Source organism: Prosopis cineraria, unplaced genomic scaffold (assembly GCF_029017545.1).
Source record: "Prosopis cineraria cultivar Desert tree isolate PC_DT_omini unplaced genomic scaffold, ASM2901754v1 PC15, whole genome shotgun sequence".
Lineage (NCBI taxonomy): Eukaryota > Viridiplantae > Streptophyta > Magnoliopsida > Fabales > Fabaceae > Prosopis > Prosopis cineraria.
In genome coordinates this window covers 457,700-476,673 of record NW_026555346.1, presented here as the reverse complement: position 1 = coordinate 476,673, position 18,974 = coordinate 457,700, and the positions used below count along the sequence as shown (strand labels likewise).

The following is an 18,974-nucleotide window of genomic DNA, read 5'->3' as shown; positions in this document are numbered from 1 at the left end:
TAATAAATGTAAAGTATTTTTTGATAAGTTAGATGTTTAAAATTATAAGGCATTTTTAATCTTTTGAGGTGTAATCATTGTTTCTTTTCTTTTTCAAAAATATTTCTATTGATGAATGACTTTATATTTATTGTAAGTGTTTAATAGGAGTAAATATGAAAAGATATGGTTAGTTTGAAGGTAAGTAATTATTTTATTGAAAGGTGAAATTCGGTTAAAAATATTTTATATTTTTTAATGAAGGGAGTAGGTGTTTTCATTTAGTTAGTAGATATCTTTTTTTTTTTTAGTTAATGAGTAAATAGGATCTTAAACTCTTACAGGAAAATTACCCTATACCCTAAACTTTTAAAATGTGCAAAATAAATCATAAACTTTTAAATTTATAATAAAGTAAATCCTGATTATTAACTTTTGTAATGTCGTTGTTATTTACACGGGTGCTGTTCACCATAGGTCCCTGTTAATACTAACATGTAATTGTGAATTAATGTCATAGATCCTAAACTATTATTTTAATAGCGTTTTGAATCCTGAACTATTATGTTAGTAGCATTATAGAATCTGAATTTTAAAATTTTGAACAAATTACCTTTACCGTTGAACATTGATTATTATATAAATCAAATTAGTCTTAACATGATTCACCGCAGTAAATGCATCATTGGTCGTAGTGAATGATATATAATTTTGTGAAATGATATTTTTTTTGCCCCCCTTTTTTGCAATTTTTTCAAACAATTAGTATTTCATGTTTTCACATATTCTATAACTTTAATTTAATATTATTTTAAATAATATTTATTTATTTAATTGTAAAAACTTTGGATCCCATTTGAAAAGAAGTTTAAATATTAAATAACTTTAATTAATCGATTAATTTGAGTTTTAAATTCGTTGATGAAATCATCTACTTTCGCATTTATTGTCTATAAAATCATATATTATTTAAACTTCTTTTCAAATGAGATCCTAAATTTTTACCATTAAATAAATAAACATCATTCAAAATAGGCTAAATTTGAATTATGGAGTATACGAAAATATAAAATACCAATTATTTGAAAAATATTGCAAAAAATATCATTTCACAAAATTATAGGTTATTCACTATGACCAACGATGCATTTACCACGGCGAACCACATTGAAGTTAATTTGATTTACATAATAATCAACGTTCTATACATAAATTGTGAGGGTAATTTGCTCAAAATTTTAAAGTTCAAGATCTAGAATGCTATTAATATAATAGTTTAGAGTCTATGACATTAATTTACAATGACATATCAGCATTAACTGAAGCCCACGATGAATAGTACTCGCGTGAATAATATGACATAAAAGAAGTTAATGATGACGATTTATTTTGTTATAAATGTAAAAGTTTAAAATTTATTTTATATATTTTAAAAGTTTAGAATTTAGAATAATTTTTGAGTAAGAGCTCAAGATCTTATTACTTATTAACCCTTTCTTTTTGTCATTCAAATACGCATTCTTAGACATGCGCGTTTTTAGAATTAAAAAAAGGTTATTAAATCTAATTATGGCTGATTTCTGTTTTCCTTTTTAATTTTTAAAAACTATTTTGTAGTGAAATTTTTAAAATAAAACAAAATGAAATTTATTTGATTATATTAATTTAAAAATAATTTAAAATTAAAAGATAAGTTAGTAATTATGGTTGCGCCATGGCTAATAGTTGTTAATGGTAGTTGTTTATATTAAAATTAATTAAAATATCCATATTTTTAATAATGAAATATAGTATGTTTAAAAAAAAAGGTTAAAATTAAAAAAAAATTTAAAATATTTCTATATTTTGTTTTAAAAAAAATAAATGAGACTATTTTTTTGAGTAAAAGAAATGAAAATAGTTTTAAAAATAATTAAATCTATAATACTTATTTAAATAATTTTTATTTTTTTTTTTTTTTAAATTAAAAACAATTTTTAAAAACAAAAACTAAATAAATCCTAAATTTTCTGTTTTGCTTGGGCTTGGATGTGCAAATTATGATGGACATGACATTTTGTTGTGAGCCCAAAGACTCCTACTAAAGTGCCTGATCAAGCGTGTGCGGTGAATGTTTCTGTTTGAAGGATATATATATATATATATATATATATATATATATATATTATTTTTTATTAGTTTTTAATGTGTTATGTACAAGATGATTTTCTGAGTAATAATCATTTTTATTTTATTTTGTCTATTCTGAATTTATATTTTATTATTTTAAGTCTGTTGGGTCTTTCTACTTGTTCCCATTTAAGGTATTAATGAGTTCGTATTTTATAATGTTTTTTTAAATCACATTTGTCCAAATACCTTCTTATATAGCATTCATTGATTTATTAAATTTTTTCGACTAGCCATTAATTTATTAAATTTACACGCATTCAAGATTTATTAAAAAAATTTTATAGACAAAAGTATGAAAAAATTAAATATTGACTTGTAATAATATAATTTTATGTTTTAAACATATAAAATTTACATCTCTCATATAATCATTTCCTTGGAACAGTCCTCAGAAGGCCATGCATCAAATTGGAAGCCTCATAATGATGAGAATGCCATTGTCCACATAGACAGTTTCCTGGGATGACCATGAGCTTGTGTGCATGATGACTACATAAAAATTAAAATGATTTTATAATTTGATTCTTGATTCTGTCAACTAAAACTTAATATATGATATTATCAAGTGGTCTGTGATGTTGTATCTCAAATTCCTTTTGATCATTTTGGATCCAATCAGCTTATTATATGGATATGAAAAATATTAGATTTGCACGTATTCGTTTGCAAGCAATGTTTATTTTGGTCATTTGACCTTAATTTCTGATGACCTCATAGTGAATACGAGTTCTTTTTCTAATTTTTTTCCCCCTGTACCCTTTCTTTCTGCCCTTCTTTTAGACATCTTTAAGCTGCCAAATTCATGTTTAAACAACTCCTGATAATAAACCAGCTCCTTTATTTTTTATTCCTTTCCCTGCCATTTTTTCTATCTCCACAAAAAAAAAATCAAAATCCAAGATTAAACAAAAAATGGGTCCAATAATTTTTTTAGTTACAATTAGTGAAAATTAAACAAAAAATGGGACTTCCAAAAATTTTTCATTCAGCTTTAACAAGAATTATCATTAAGTGTCCCCGTGCATGGCACGAGGGCATAATCTTGTTATTTAATGAATTTGAACGTCATTTACAATGACCCAAAATTCATCAATAGAGTCATTTAACCAAAATTATTGTTTGAGCTTATTAAAATTAATGTCTAAAAAATTATTTTTATTCATAATTATTCAAGCAAAATCATAAAATGAATTGAAAAATGAACTAGAATCATCTGAAATCAAATAGATTATTTGATAAAAACCATTTTCTTGAATATAATTAATTGCGGTCAATTGAACAGCATTAATTTAATTCCAAGATCTTGAATTATATCAAATACTTATTAAACTATTATAATTGAATTATAAAATTAATTAGGAAAAATATAATCACTGATCTCTATAGTTGTTATCAGATTTTATTTTTAGCCTTTATAATGTTTTTCATGTAAGGAATGAAAACACTTAAACTATAATGACTTGAGTAATAGACATCACCAAATCTTGATGAAATTATATGTACTAAAAATATTAAAAAAAACTATAAGATTAAAAGCAAAATTTGATGAAAATATAAAAATTAATTGTTTTCCCAATTAATTAAATTAAATACACCAATTTTTTTAGTAGCTAGTGTCCTGCACACACTCTTTCAGTTCGGCCTTGTTATAAATTTTTTTCCTCCATATGTCATTGATAAATTAAATGAAAATAGGGAGAATAATAGAATGGTACCTATTGAAATCCCATATCAGGACCTTGAAATGTTATGATCACAATAAGGTCTCAAGAATTTCTTTTGAGATTAAAATTTTCAATAAAATTATTTTACTGTCCCTCTGCCTAAGAAAAAAGAAACACCGAACGAATGGCTTGCTCTCTCTCGAGTTCTTCTCTCCTGGCAAAAAAAAACTTCTGCTTCTGTTCTCTCTCCCGACCTATCTTGTCACAACTCGCGACCGATTGGATACCAGATTTGGTCTCATTACCATAGCTGGAGAATGTCAGCTGGCAGTTGTCGGCCCCGGAGTAGTAGGAAGTGAATCGGAGATTGCGAACATTGATGAGCTTGCGGGGAAACCCTTACGATTGCAAGGAGAGGGATAGTCTGTTCACTGATTAGAAGCGTCAAGCCAAAAAAGAGAGTTCAAAATGGAAGTGGGCTTGGCCTTCATGGGAGACATGGACGGAGCATTCAGACTTATAAATGCAGCGTTTAAATTTAATGTAGATATGTTGTATGCAAACATTTTAAATTCTGCTAACACCGTATGTTCATTTTAAAGATGACATTTATTGGAAGGACAATTTAAATTTAATGTTTCTTATTTGAATTTTCAATCTATAATTTCATCATCGAGAATTTATCAAATGAAATAAAAATATTAAAGTTAATAAAATTTGGAGGGGCAATTTTCCTACAGACAAGCCTGCTGAGTAGTAAATGATAATCTCGGACGACAAGAAGTGAATGCAGCTATTTGCAGGTACAAGAAAAGAACAGTGTGAGAGCTCAAAATGTAAAGTGAAGGGAATAACTTTCGGGTCCTCAAGTAAACATTAAATGAATCAAGGCAAAGCATTTTGCTTTCAAGAAGCGATAAAGCTAGCGCCAGAGTGCTGCCATGCATTTGCCGACGTAGAAAAGATTAAGGAACAGCAAATGCTGGATTGGCTAATCATTCGTATTATTATAACCCACATCGCCGTTCTCGCGTGAATCTGTTTGTATTTTTAGACTTAAGGAACGAACCGTGAGATGAGATGCTGTCTAAGCAGATGAGAACTCATTTGATCACAAGCCTACTCAACTTGGCCATATTGCCCTTTGAAAAACAAAAGGAGAGGAAAGAGAGATTTATGGTAACAGAGTAGTGGAAAATGCCTTGGAATACTACGTCGGGTCCTGCAAGTGCTCCGGTGAGTCAGACCAGCCAAACACTATGCTGGCTGCTTGACCTTTTAAACAGTGGCCACGTTATTATGAGCATCTTTCTAGTACTTGAATTTGGATTATCTGTGTGATTCTGTTTAGCCCTTTGTTTCACTGGAGGTTTTGTTTCTAAATCTCTTGTTCCAGAGAAAACATTGTTATCCTTGCATGTTCCAACATTTATGTTCATGGATAAGCCTGAGGCATTTAATGGGATTCAAAGTTAGTCGCAGTGAGTATGACATGTCAGCAATTCTAGGGACGCATACATGCATTTCAAAATAGAAGTGATAATTGTGCTCCTCTTGAGCCTTTTGAGTCCAGGCCTGCTTTTAGCTCCCTATGCTGTTTGATCGCATCATGCACAGTCCTTATTCACATTCCTTTTTGAATTTGACATCACCAAATATTATGAGTTGAGTTGGGAGCTGATGTGGGAGTTTGGGAGATGGCTCCAGTTGGGTTAGGCATGTGAGCCACTATCTCAACTATATTCAGTACTACGAAAAATTAATTTAGCCAAGCATTACATGTATCCCTTAAATTCCTCACTAATTTCATTGCAAAAAATAGTCTCACTAAATTTAACAACAAAAATATATTGCATTGCTAATTTAATGCTAATCTCTCACTAAATATACCTACACTTAAAAATAGCCACCTAATCATGCCTCATCACCTACCCTGCCACGTGTGTGGCGACTCATATTATGTCATCTTTCATCTTAAGCCACATCATTGGCTCATTGATATGTCACATATTTATTATATTTGTGCTAAAGCTAAGATTAAACCCTTGACCTCTTACTTTCCTCAAGCCTTATATTCTTTTTTTTTATTAGTTGAATTGAAATGTACATGTAATCATTATATGAAAAATTAAATATATGTTATTTAATTACATAGATATATCAAATAATACATTATGAAAATACACATGTACATTATAATTTATTTTCAATTATTAATATGTTAAAAATATTTATACTTGTATTTATATGGCTCTTTATATTATATTTGTTAATAAAATATTATTTTTTGTAAGGAAAATGAACTTAAAATAAATCAAATATTAAATATTAAATAATTTCATTATGAATATTTTAGTTAATTGTTAAATTTGATTTTTATTTTTTAAATGATCATAATTAAATATATCAATAATTAAAAGTCATTTTAAAAAGTCAATTTTCTTTTTACAATAATTAGTTAAGGGCAGAATCCCTCACTAATTATCTGATTTTGGAGAGGGATGATAGTCCCTTACTATTTTCCTCACTAATTATCTTATTTGAAAGAAGTATTGACATTCTCTCACTAATTTTTTTTTGTTAATTTGACATTTTAGAGAAAAATAGGCAATCCCTCACTAATTCACATTTTTCTAGTGTAATTTTGGCACTATTTACTAAGGAAATTTATTCATTATAGCATGAAAATTGAGAGAATCAGGTTATATTATCTCATATGTGGCTTATCTATGGAAATCAAGGGACAAGAAGCTAAAATGAGGAAAATCGAGTGCAATTGGAGTAAAAGTAGGCCAAGAATGCATAACAAACCCGAACATCTTCTACCATCCGTGGATAAGCTTGAAGAAATTGCTTCCGTCTGTGGATGAGACCCCTAAAAGAGCTAAGGAACATCTGTACAAAACCGTCCACTATCTTGAGCATGAAGAAAATATTCACCATTCGTAATTGAAGGATCATGAAAAAGTGGGCAGTCTCAACCGTCTGCTGTCAAGAGACGACAAAGGAAGTCTTCACTCGTCCACAAATGAAGGTGGCAAGTGAGAGGGAGTGTTTGTTTCATGACCGTCCGTGTTTGAGGACAGAAACATGTGGCAGAGCTACCTTAAAATGCTAAAGAGGGTAAATTAAATAAGAGAAGTAGAGTCAAGCATTCGGACAAGCCGAGCCTAACGACTCCTTGAAAAGCCCGAATAGTCAAGTCCGACCCAATTTCTTTCAGGCTTCGGGTGACCCGAATACCCAAATTTAATTTTTAAAACTATTTTTAATTATTTTTTACTTTGAAATTAATTATTTTATTTTTATAAAAAATATATAATATATTTTTTTAATACTTAAATGATGTCTAGGACTCAAATATATGGTATTTTAGTATAAAATGATCTAAAACTTAAAGAATTAATTAATATTTATTATATTTTATATATTTTTTAAAATATAATTGCTTTATTCGGGCCAAGCCCGAACTCGATCGGGTTTGACCTGAATTTTTTTGAGTCTATTTGGGCCTGCCCAAATAGACCCGAACATAAAAAAAACATTCTTTTTTTAAAGCCCGACCCTAAAATTTTTTGAAAAAATTCAGGCTAGTTCGTCAGACTTGGCCCGAATTACCAGCTCTAAAGAGAAGGCCTGATTTGGAGTGAGATTATAGGAAAAGAGCTTAGGGGAATACTTAAAAGGGGAGTGAGGATTCTTGACAAAAAAATCTAATCAATCATTAAAGGACGAGCTGACCAGAGACGGAGTGAGAGCTTTGCTGTTTTAAATTGGGAGTTGCTTTTCTATTCTTCTTTCTTTACTTTGATCTAATATTTTTTTTTCTCATAGGATTTGTTAGTTTTAATTTGATTATGCATTTTTAAATCCTATGTCAGGTGAAGGCATAGCCTGACCATAATGGACTTATTTTTTACTCATTGTGTCTTTGATTTATGTTGTTGCTAAAAGACTGATTTTTATGTTTGAATCCAATCTTTATTTATTATTTTTACTTTCATTGTTGATTGTTTGGCTGGCCACCTTGCTTTTTATTTGTAGATTTACTTGATGCACTGACAGGAGAAGAGTGAATTTAGACTGAAGAGAATAGACATAAATAACTGAATTAGAGTTAATATAAGTGTTTATAGTGGCTGTGATAATATTCTAATGGGTTTAATTAGAGGTTTCTGAATTTAGTTTGAGCTAATTTGACTCTAATAAGGCATACTTTAATTTATCAAGAGATAGTTAAGATAATTTAACAGCATTCATCATTTAGATTGCTCAAGATTCTTAGTTGGGTAAGAGTAAAAGATAGGTAAAACTCAATCCTTGACATTCGTTAACTGATTATATCACCATTTGATTGTTGCATTTGTTCACCTCAATTTTAATCAATTATCTTTAAGCAATTTTTTTTATTATCAATAGTTGATTTTATAAAACATCAAATCTCAGCCATTAAAAAATTGATCCAATAGTTGAGATGGGAAGTGAAGATGAAATAAAAAGGAGGAAAAATAGAGAGAAGCTAAGTCCCAACCTATAAATATCATTGCTTTCCTTTGGGTATGATTCTTGTAATACTCCACGCCTCATTACAATGTTGATATTGTGTTTGTGGTGATCAACTTAATCAGTTCACACTTCAAATTGGCAGGGATCATGTGGCAAGGTTTTGTCTTGTTACATGAAATTTTTTTCCTATTTAACTATCAAAGATTGTGAAAACATTTAAGATTTCAAGCCTTCGCACCCAAAAAAAAAACAATTAATATTTTTAAAACTAGATCAGATATTGAACTATAAAGGCTAGTGATCCATAGTTCACATGGTACAATTGGGTTGGACTAATGATCAAACTAGTAATATAATAATTAAATTAAAAAATTATATATATATATATATATATATAATAGCCTAAATATAAGAAATAAATATGAAATTTCTATTTAACTTAACTATAAAAAAATATTTTAAGTTTATCATGACTTAACAAGTCACATGATACAACGTAATATCAAATGATTAAAAAAATTAGCCATTTTTTTAAAAAATTGATAAAAAATTTAAAAAAGAAAAAGGGATTTTTTTTAATAGTATGGTTTTTAAAAATCGAATCTAGTTCTTGATCCAACCGTTGATCTATAATGGCTCAATCCGGCCAAATAATTTTTTCGATTTAATTGAGCCGTTAGCTTGACCAGTTAATAGTCCAACCATCTAATTCAGTATAAGTTTTTAATCATTGATAACAATGTATCATCTTCTAAGTTTTCTATTTATCGATAAACATTCATTACTTTTTGAATTTTAATTGATTTTATCAACACTCAGTCTCAATGTGGGTCCATATTTTCAATTTCTTGTCATTGCCGTCAATTACTAGGGCACAACGCTCGTGCGGTCTGCAAGTAGAAATTCGATTTTGGCCTTTGGCCTACTTTACCTTCATGTGCTATGGAAACTCAAGTTTGTTTCCTAGGCCTAGTCGACAAAGGAGCGTGCTGAGCCATGAGTCCCTGTTTACTACGAATATAAATTAAGCTGCCCGCTAACCACTCAAGCGCTTGTAGCTCAGTGGATAGAGCGTCTGTTTCCTAAGCAGAAGGTCGAAGGTTCGACCCCTTCCTGGCGCGAATGACGTATTTTGACGCGTCACTTTTCCTTCACTTGGAAGGCATATTGACTTAGGAGAATTGTGGACGCCAAACACATGTTGAGGCAAGCGAGAAAAACAATGAAGTGCCCGTCATCTATAATCAATTCTAATGCTAAAATTATAATTTTATAAAAATATATTCAAACACTTTTATTACATATAAAAATTAATTATAAAATTTTTTAAATTATTTAAATATCTATTATATATATCAAAATTAATTATAAATTTAAATTTATAATTATTTTAAAAAATATTCAAACACCTCTATAAATATCAAAATTAATTATAAACTAAAGAATATAATTATTTTGAAATATTTTATAGTATTTTTTGAACAAACTTTTAAAAAAGTATAATTAAAAATTAAATAATAATAACTTATGAGATAGCCGTAATTTTGTATTTACAATTGATTTTTTCATTTTAGCATGTATATGGGTGTTTAGATATTTTTTAAAAAATTATGATTTTGGGTTCATAATTTATTTTGGTATATATACTAGGCATTTGTATATTTTTTGAAAAAACATAGCTTTGGATTCGTAAATAATTTTATAATATAATATTGATGTTTGGATATATTTTTATAAAACCATAATTTTACCTAATTTTCAATTATGCTTTTCAATTTTGATTAAAATCAATCTTACTAATTAATTTTATAAATCAATTATATATCATATAATATGATCAATTACATTTAAAATTAATCATATTAATCACTTTTTTTATAATCAATTACACTCAATTAAAATTTCAGTCGCACCCAAAAACCCTAGCACTTTGGAAGGTCTTTGAGAGGTGGGAGCAAAGCCTCAATGGGGCCTTTTTCGTTTTCCACCAAGAAAGCCATCTTAAGTCCCCAAGTTGTGTGTCCTTCCAAATGGCAATGTAAAGCCCAGACACCTGCCACAACATAACCCATGACAAAAGAATTATAGAATCAAATTCTTATGATGAACTGATTGCCATGTTCTTGAACACAAATTCAAAAAATGAAAGTGTTTTTGTAGCTTCCTACCTAGGTTGGCCGCCCTGAATCTGATTGCGGTCCATCAATGTTAGGTACCCCCCCCAGTGTTTCTCTCCACTGGATCAACAAGATATCACGTTTATTTGAATTAAAAAATTTATAACTGAGATTAAAATTCAACTGAAGTTAAAAAAAAGTAATTAATGTAACGTGATTTATGTTTGAATATCTTTTTTTCAAAAGTCAGTTAGATAAATTGAAATTCATTTAAATAATTTGATTCAAAAGTCAATTGAAATGTTTAATGGTAAAATAAGCATGAATTTTTTTAATAAATATATGAATTTTAATTAAAAAAAAAGTAAACAGGCACCTATGATCTATTAATAAATATATGCATTTTCATTTCAATATTATTTATAAATGACTCTCAACAAATTTCATCACAATTAATTAAGATTTTAAAATTAGTTAACTCTCTAAAATTTTAATAAGTTTTCATCTTTATTTATATTATATATTTATTTATTTATTGCTTACATATCTAATGAAAACAATTATGTTCAAAGCATTTTTTATCACTAAATATGAGTATCTCTTTTCTTAAGAGAATTTACAATTTAATTTATTATATTATAAGAAATTAATTTCTCCCATTAAATCTAACCTCATAAGTTACATGTTTTAATAAGGCACTTTTTTTCATCATGTTCACAAGAAAGTAAAAGAAAAAAAATTTGCAATAAAAAGTTAAAGACATGAAGTATAAATATTACAAAAACAAAATGTTATAAATAGGAGCAAACCCAGCATGGTGCCAATATCATTTCAACGAAAGCCACCTTTTTATTGTAGTTGTCTTCATACCTCTGTTCTATTCTCAGCCACAGCCACCACCATTGGTGGAGCCTCGCCTGATCGGAGCAGACACGTGGCAGTCTCTGCCTTCCCCTACAGCACTCACGCCACTCCTTTGCTTAACCTTGTCGTCGCTACTCCTAATGTGAGCTTCTCCATTTTCACCACCCTACAGAGCAATCATTCCCTCTTATCTTTTAAACTCAGCAACACCATCCCTGAAGTTTTACACTGCCTCCGACGGAATCCTCGATGGTCTCGACCTCACCAACCACCACCCATCTAGAGGCTCCTTTGAGAGAAGCCTCCTCTGCCTCTCCTTTAAGGTAGAGAAAAATCTGCACCTGGACGGTCCAAATTTAATATTTTTATTTTTATTTTTTATTTATATTTTTAAATTAAAAAATGTATTAAAATTTAAAAAAAATTAATAAATATACTAAACAATCTGAAAGTTCATATTTAATATAGATGCTTTAAATTTAATATAAAAAATTTAAATTGACTTTTTAGATATATTCTGGACAGTGTAAATATATTCTGAACAAAATAGTAAATTTATTAAAATAATTTAAAATTAATTTTAGATCATTTATATTAAATTTGGATTGTCAGATTAATAAATATATTTATTAAAATTTTTTTAAAATTTTTATTCATTTTTTAATTTAAAAATATAAATAAAAAATAAAAATAAAAATATTTAACCTGAACCATCCAAATTAAATCTGGACGGTCCAGATTTTCCTCTGCCTCAAAGGAGAGGCAGAGAAGGCTTCTCTCAAAGAAGAGAAGCCGACTCCCTTTCTCAAAGCTGGTCCTCAGAATCTGAAACAGAGCCTAAGTATGACAGTTTTAAAGAGGAATCTGAGAGTGATGTGTGATTTCTGATGCTTTCATGACTTCGTCTCTTGTTCTTGCTCAAGAGTATGGTGTGCCTTAGATTGCTCTCTGGACTTCGTATACTTGTTCTCTCTCTGCTCACTTCTATACACAATTGATCCGCGAAAAGCATCGTGTTGGCAGTGGTGATGAAGATGGAAGCTTAGCTTTCATCAATCCTAGCTTTTCAAAGGTGCGAATCCAAGATTTATCAAAAACTATTGGACACACTTTCATTATTTTTGTCTTCAATTTTGGAAAATAATCTGAATCATTATAAGTAAAGCTGCAATCTGGTTCTTCAGTATTAGCTTGCAAGGTCACGGGAGAAGAAAGCACAGTGGAATGAAAAGCAGAGCTCATACTCGTGGGTTAGATGAATGAGAGGAGAGAGAAAGCACAAAAATTTAAAAGCTAATCAATGCTTCCCAACGGCCAGATCAACGCAACACAAGAGAAAAAACCAATGCTGATAGCTTCTAAATTAACACTTGTTTAGCTCTAACTAAGGTTGATATATTTTGTTCATCCAAATATCATTTTTTAACTTTTTTACTCCCTAACCTCAGTTTGACTCACTCTAATAGAGGTTAAGATGTAAACCAAACATGCATTACAGCTTTCCGGATCATTCTGTAGATCAAAATTCCCTAACCCACTCCCGACAACGAAGAAATTGAACCCGTGCAAATGAAGAGGATGGTTCTCTGGAGCTATCATTGCAGTGCCCTGGAGAACGATTTGAACTGTTGAATTGAAATTCAATCTGTACACTTTCGTGCCATTGCTGGTCTGGATGTTAGGCGGTTGAGTACCGCTGTAGTTGAAAACCGTGGGTGGGCTGGCCGGAAAATCATCCTTGTAAACCCCTTCTTGGTTGTAGTAATGTGCTTGCAGAAGGGCCATGGATGGCAGCACAAAGCGGATATTATTAATATCAGATACAAGCTTGGTCCCATTGACACACGTGTCACATGGGTTTACCCCGACTGATACTGTGAAGAAAAGAATGTGGTCTATGGTCAATGGAACTCGTGCAGGGTTGTCGTTAGAATTAAAGCTTCTGATAGAATGGAGGAACTTGGTTGGTATTGGAGTTGCATTCAGAGGAGGAATGCCGGTGAGAATAGTTTTGGGATAAGGAGGCGTGCCTTTGTAACCAAGTGTACCAATTGCGGTCAAGTTGTCGAAGCCAACAAGGGCGTCCATGAAAGGACCGAGTACAATTAAGTACTTGCCAATACCTTGATTTGCCGTCGAGAGGGCGTTCGTAGTTTGACCTGCGCTAATGAATATTGTATCCGTCTCAAACGGCTTAACGTAAGAGGCATCTGCTTCTGCAATAGTCAGATTATGCCCAGCAATTTTGAAGAAGAGTTCATCGTTCACGGCTGCATTCACGATTCGAAGAAGATATGTCTTGCCGCTTTCAAACATGCAGAGTGTAGCCCCCTGCCATAAGGTTCACATCAGCTCCAAGACAGTTTATTTGATTTGTAAGACCAAATTTGAATGTCAGGAAACACTTTTTTTCTGGTAGAAAAAATATTCAGATTTTAATTATAAGATGCCCTCTCTCTCTATTTATACGTACCATGAGTAGTGCAGCGGGGGACTGGTCCCGGAAGGCTATTGATGGTATGAGCATCTGATATGTTCGGTGGTAGGCCGGTTATTGTTGACTGATTGAGCACGGCTTCAACCTCTGCTTTCCACCATTCACCTGAACTCAACACATCAAACAAACGAGCAAAACCATTAAAACGCAGAAATGTCCATGAAAAGAAAACCCCTGCTTGAACCTTGAGACTGACCTAGAATAATGACATTTTCTTCGCGAGGTTCAGGAAACGGATAGGGAACGCCTCGCTTGGGTAAAATGACAATGGCACCATGCACATTGGATCTTAGCCAAGTCACATGCGCATGCCAGAAGAGGGTGCCTCTTTGTCCTGAGACGGTGAAGTTGTACACAGAGCCCTGCCCTGGCGGGATCGTCAGGCATTGTGCAATATATGCTGGTCCATCAGACCAGCCAGTTCGAAACTGTATGAGTCCATGCCTGCCATGAGTCCAAAATGCATTGTTGTTAATATTATCGGTCGTCTCCTTGTAATTTTATCGGCAAGCGGTTCTCACCAGTGGATTGTAACGTTGTATGCAGCGTGGTTGGTGACCCTTACAATTAAATTGTCACCCTCTCTGGCATAGAGAGTTGGAGCCGGGAACTTTCCGTTGACAGTGACGAATGATTTTGAGGAGCAAAGTTTTGTTGTGTTCTTCAAGACCACCTGTACAGTGTACACACTGACCACCACAATAAATATGCCTCTCTGTTTCACTTTGTTTTGGTGTCCTTTCAATGCAAAGCAAGTTTATTTTACCATTTTGAGTACCGGAGATCTTTCATAGATGGCGCATTTACCGCCTGATATTTGTTGCATGCCAGTTTTTCTTATTGTTGTTCCTTTCTTTCTTAATAAGAAAAGCAGAGGATAAAAAACAAGAAAAAGAAAAGGAAAAGAAAAGCAGGGGATAGGATAGGAAATGCACTTGCACTCGGCTTATAATGGGAAATGCACTTACGCTAAACTAATAGGGACGAGCCAGAGACTGAGCAAATGCTGGAAATGAGAGAGCCACAGGAAACATTAATGCCAGAAGCCGTGGCTCCATTCTCTTCAACAAATGACTTCTTTCTGTCTGTGACTCACCGCCCCAGCTATATTTTATATGACGAAACAACCTTGGGTGCCATGTCGTTTTATAAAAGCTAGGTGAATACAGAGTGGCAGCCATGTGTACCACCAAAGTTTTCTTGCATGCTACACAAGTTGGCAGTCATTCTATATGACAGAAGCCTTTATGTGATGGTTAAAAGTTGAAACATACTGCCCAACTGCAAACCCCCTTTTCTTCCCATTACCCATAATTCTTGATTTCCCTTCTTTTTTTTTTATTACCCATAATTGCTGTCTCCTTTATCTATTGCAGGAAGGTGGAATAAGGGTCAGTTCTTGCAAATCTAAACCAATCTCATTTACGTAGCTCATCCCAAAAACAGATTATCCGTGTCAGGTCTAAGAGATTTACAAAATTAACTATGATGAATTGACCCCGAGGGAAAAAAAAAAAATTCAATCATCAATATCAATTATGTTCATCAATTCCATATTGTCAACCGCGGTTAATTGTTAGCAGTAAGATAAATTTGTTTTAATCAGCTTAATCTCGGGCTTTGTAATCTAACCATGACTGTTTTTAACTTGCTTGTTTAAATAACATTTTTAAATGTTTCAAAATGTTGTGAAATGATGTTATGATTTAGTAATGTATTTGTTTTCAAACTGTGTATTTTAATATATATCTTAGTAATTAATTTTAACTTTAAAATTTATTTTATTTTTATTATATATATTATAAAAATATATTATTTGATTCTCTATTCCCTAACAAATTTTGATTTGCGAATTTTTCATTTTTCTAATTTTATTCAATTTCTATTAATGTGCGATTAAGTTTTGCATTTTAACATGACTAACCATTGACCAAATGACAGCTTCCATTGTCGGATCTACTTTGTGTTTGCTTTTTGTGTTAAAAATGTTGTTATTTGATAAGGCACTCAATTATGTAGGGAATATGCTAGAAGTAAATGAGGAGAGGGGACTATCATAACTTTAAGGAAAAAACTTAGAGAAAATAGCTAATAAGTCCATCATTGTGATTCAAATTATGCTGGAAGACTAAAGAACCAGGGTGCAAGTAGATAAGCTTAGAAAGCAAGCAAATAACCATGGAATTTCAAATCTATCTACTTGCACCTTAAGTCTATATGCATGCACCATAGTCCTTTGGTTGATTTCAAGGAGAGACTTATTAGCAATTTTTTCAAAAACTTACATACTTAACCTTATACATTTAATATGTTTTTTATTAGTTAAATCATTTTTATACTTATAAATGATATATTCTATAATAAATTATTATTATTAATATTATTAACACATAAAAATCTATTTATCTTAATTTAATTGGATAAAAATATGTGAAATATATAAATTTAAGTATATAAGTCTTGCCCTAACTTTAATGGGGTGATATTGAAGTCCATAGCTACATTCCTTTTTTTATTTCCGAAGTATTTCCATAAATGGTAACTATGAGACTCATCTATAAAGAGATTGAAATGTCATTTAAAAGTTATCCTTTCTCAAGAAGGGCTTTCCATATGTACCTTCAGAAATTAAGCTTTGAAATTATGTTTAAAAGGCTCAAACCATTAACATTTGTGTCACACCTACTTGGTTAACTATATTCCCTTAAAACTAAAAGTTGAGCTAACTTGCATAAAAAAATTTGGCTTACCTTGGCTCCCGCACTTATGGGTAAAGATGATTGAAATTCAAGTTGAAAACACACTAAAAAGCATAAAAATGCAAATTTGGTTATATATTATTTTTCAAGGAGCATCTAATAATTTAAACTATCAAATAGTATAAAATAAATCACGAACTTTCAAAAATGAAACATCTAGTAACTCGTCGTTAATTTCAGCTGATAGACATTATGTGAGGCTCACAATAACATGTGGCATAATACGAGCATGTCATGTCAATATGATAAAGGTACAAGTTTAGTCATGAACTATTTTTTGAGGAGTATTGAGTAACTTTTACTATAAAAAAAATGAACCATCCAACATCTTTCCTTTAATTTTGATCAAACACCATTTATTTTCATACTTATAAGGTTCACAAAGCATCAATCTCTCCAATCTTCTTACCTTCGTTTTCAATCTCAACTCAAGAAGATATTTAAAGAGTTTTTATTTGAAAACATTCACAAAGACGACGCTAACAAAATAGAGGATATAATTCGTGGTTAAATTAAGCTAGAATCAAGTTTCTCTCATGTATTGTAAAATTAATTTTCTACTTCATTGGCATTGTCTTTGTGAATATCTTTATATAAGAACTCTTTGAACAACTTTTTCTTGAGCTAATATTGAGAACGAAGGCAAGAAGATTGAAGAAATTAATGCTTTATGAGCATCATAAATATGCAAATAAACTGTGTTTGGTCAAAATTCAGGAAAAAGTGTTGGATGATCCCCTTTTTTTTTTACAGTAGAAGCTACCCAATGCTTTTCAAAAAATAGTTCATGACTAAATTTATACCTTTATCATGCTAACATGTCATGCCACGTGTTATTGTGAGCCTCACATAATGTTTGTTAATTGGAGTTAACGGCGAAATACTATATGCTTTATTTTTAAAAATTCTTAATTTATTTCACATCACTTGATAATTTAGGCCATCAAATACTTTTAAAAAAATAATTTATAATTAAATTTGCTACTTCACAGGGGGGAAAAAAAGCTCTCCTTACTCGTAAGAGTTGAGAATCAAATATATGATAACATGACTAGTCATTCATCATATGATTGCTTCCGGCGCCAGATCTACTCTTTAGATTTCCTTTTTCTATGTTAAAAAAGTTGCCAAGGTACTTGAACATGCAGGAGATATGTTAGAAAATTGCTATTATAGCCACACACAAAAATGTGATTAGTCAACTAAATAATTATTTTCAAAACAATAAATTTACGAGTCTTACTTTTTTTTCCCGAGGACTTTATGAGTCCTTTAACTTACATATAACTTATTAAACTTTATTCTATATGATGTGAAAATCAAGTAAGCTTTGGCAAAAAGAAAAAAAGAAAAGAAAAGGCTCATATTTGATATCCAACGTTTGCAAATTTGGGTTGAAAAAATTTGAGGATATGGTTGAGAATGAGATGGCGCGCGATTCAAACAGTCATTGTTTGATTTTTTTCCCATCTTCAGGCCGTAGAAGGATAGCCCAGTTAAAGGAAATCGAATCAACTAGTTTGATCATGGAATTTACTAGAGAACTAACAACATAAAGTTTTGATGCCGAAGCATTTCTTGATTCAGCTTCTACGGCACCCTCGATTCTATTAATGCAAGATTTATAGAGAAATCCCAGATAATCTATAATGCTATCCTGGTTCGCATCTTTTAAGAGATTCATGTCAAACGACCAGCGAACAAGAGTAGAGCCATGGCCATAGTCAGCGAGGTTCAGTGAATTTACAGATCCACCCAAACCTACATTGCTCGCTTCCATTCTGTAAACATAACTATGTGATGAAGAGTCCAAGGAAACCAACCTCTCCTTGATCCATGACCTCTCTCCATCTGATTTAGGGAACATAAAACCAGAGACGAGCCGAACATAGCCCGGCTCATCTTCGTCTCCAGCCAAACCAGTGCATCTTTCCACCATTGGCATCCACTCCGGTAGTCTCTTAGTTTGAGAAACAACGGCCCAAACTGTGTCCAATGGTGCACAGACTATGCCTCCAACTGAACCATGCCATTTGCCATCCTGCAGCTGATGAGGGTGAAAGTCAAGCATTTTCTGAAGCTGACTCATCCAGAAGCAATAGAGAAAATTAAAATGAATGTACTCTCAAGTCTGGGCTGTACAACTTTTGAGTGATGAGGATGTTCCGTTAGTCTAATGGATCAGATCTTATTCGCTAGCTCTTCTCTATGAGCACGGCCTTTATATTAGGAGAGTAATCATGAGATTCAAAAAGCTAACTTCGTCCTGCTAATTTGAGAATATAACATGTTATGCTTTCCGGACAAATAACGACAAGGCCAAACTAGGAAATTTTCACTTTCCAAAATGGTCTCTCTCTTGCATCCAACATTTTCCCATTACCCCGACATTTCAAAACATGTCCTGCGATAACTA

General features: G+C 31.5%; 1 protein-coding gene, 1 non-coding gene and 1 pseudogene across 2 annotated transcripts; 1 reads left to right on the top strand and 2 right to left on the bottom strand.

Annotated features, from left to right (window-relative positions):
* Positions 1 to 9,369: 9,369 nt before the first annotated feature.
* Positions 9,370 to 9,442, top strand: TRNAR-CCU (transfer RNA arginine (anticodon CCU)). Its single transcript has one exon. It is a non-coding gene; the product is annotated as a tRNA-Arg (tRNA).
* Positions 9,443 to 10,243: 801 nt separating this feature from the next.
* On the bottom strand, positions 10,244 to 14,980 carry LOC129294511 (laccase-4-like; annotated as a pseudogene).
* Positions 14,981 to 17,939: 2,959 nt separating this feature from the next.
* On the bottom strand, positions 17,940 to 18,956 carry LOC129294075 (uncharacterized). Its single transcript, XM_054932186.1, has one exon. The coding sequence runs from the start codon at positions 18,645 to 18,647 to the stop codon at positions 18,006 to 18,008; it is 642 nt and encodes a 213-aa protein (XP_054788161.1). The 5' UTR covers positions 18,648 to 18,956; the 3' UTR covers positions 17,940 to 18,005.
* Positions 18,957 to 18,974: the final 18 nt, after the last annotated feature.

What these genes read in the sequence shown, in the direction of transcription:
- LOC129294075 (XM_054932186.1), bottom strand. Translation starts at nt 18,647, where the DNA reads ATGAGTCAGCTTCAGAAAATGCTTGACTTTCACCCTCATCAGCTGCAG.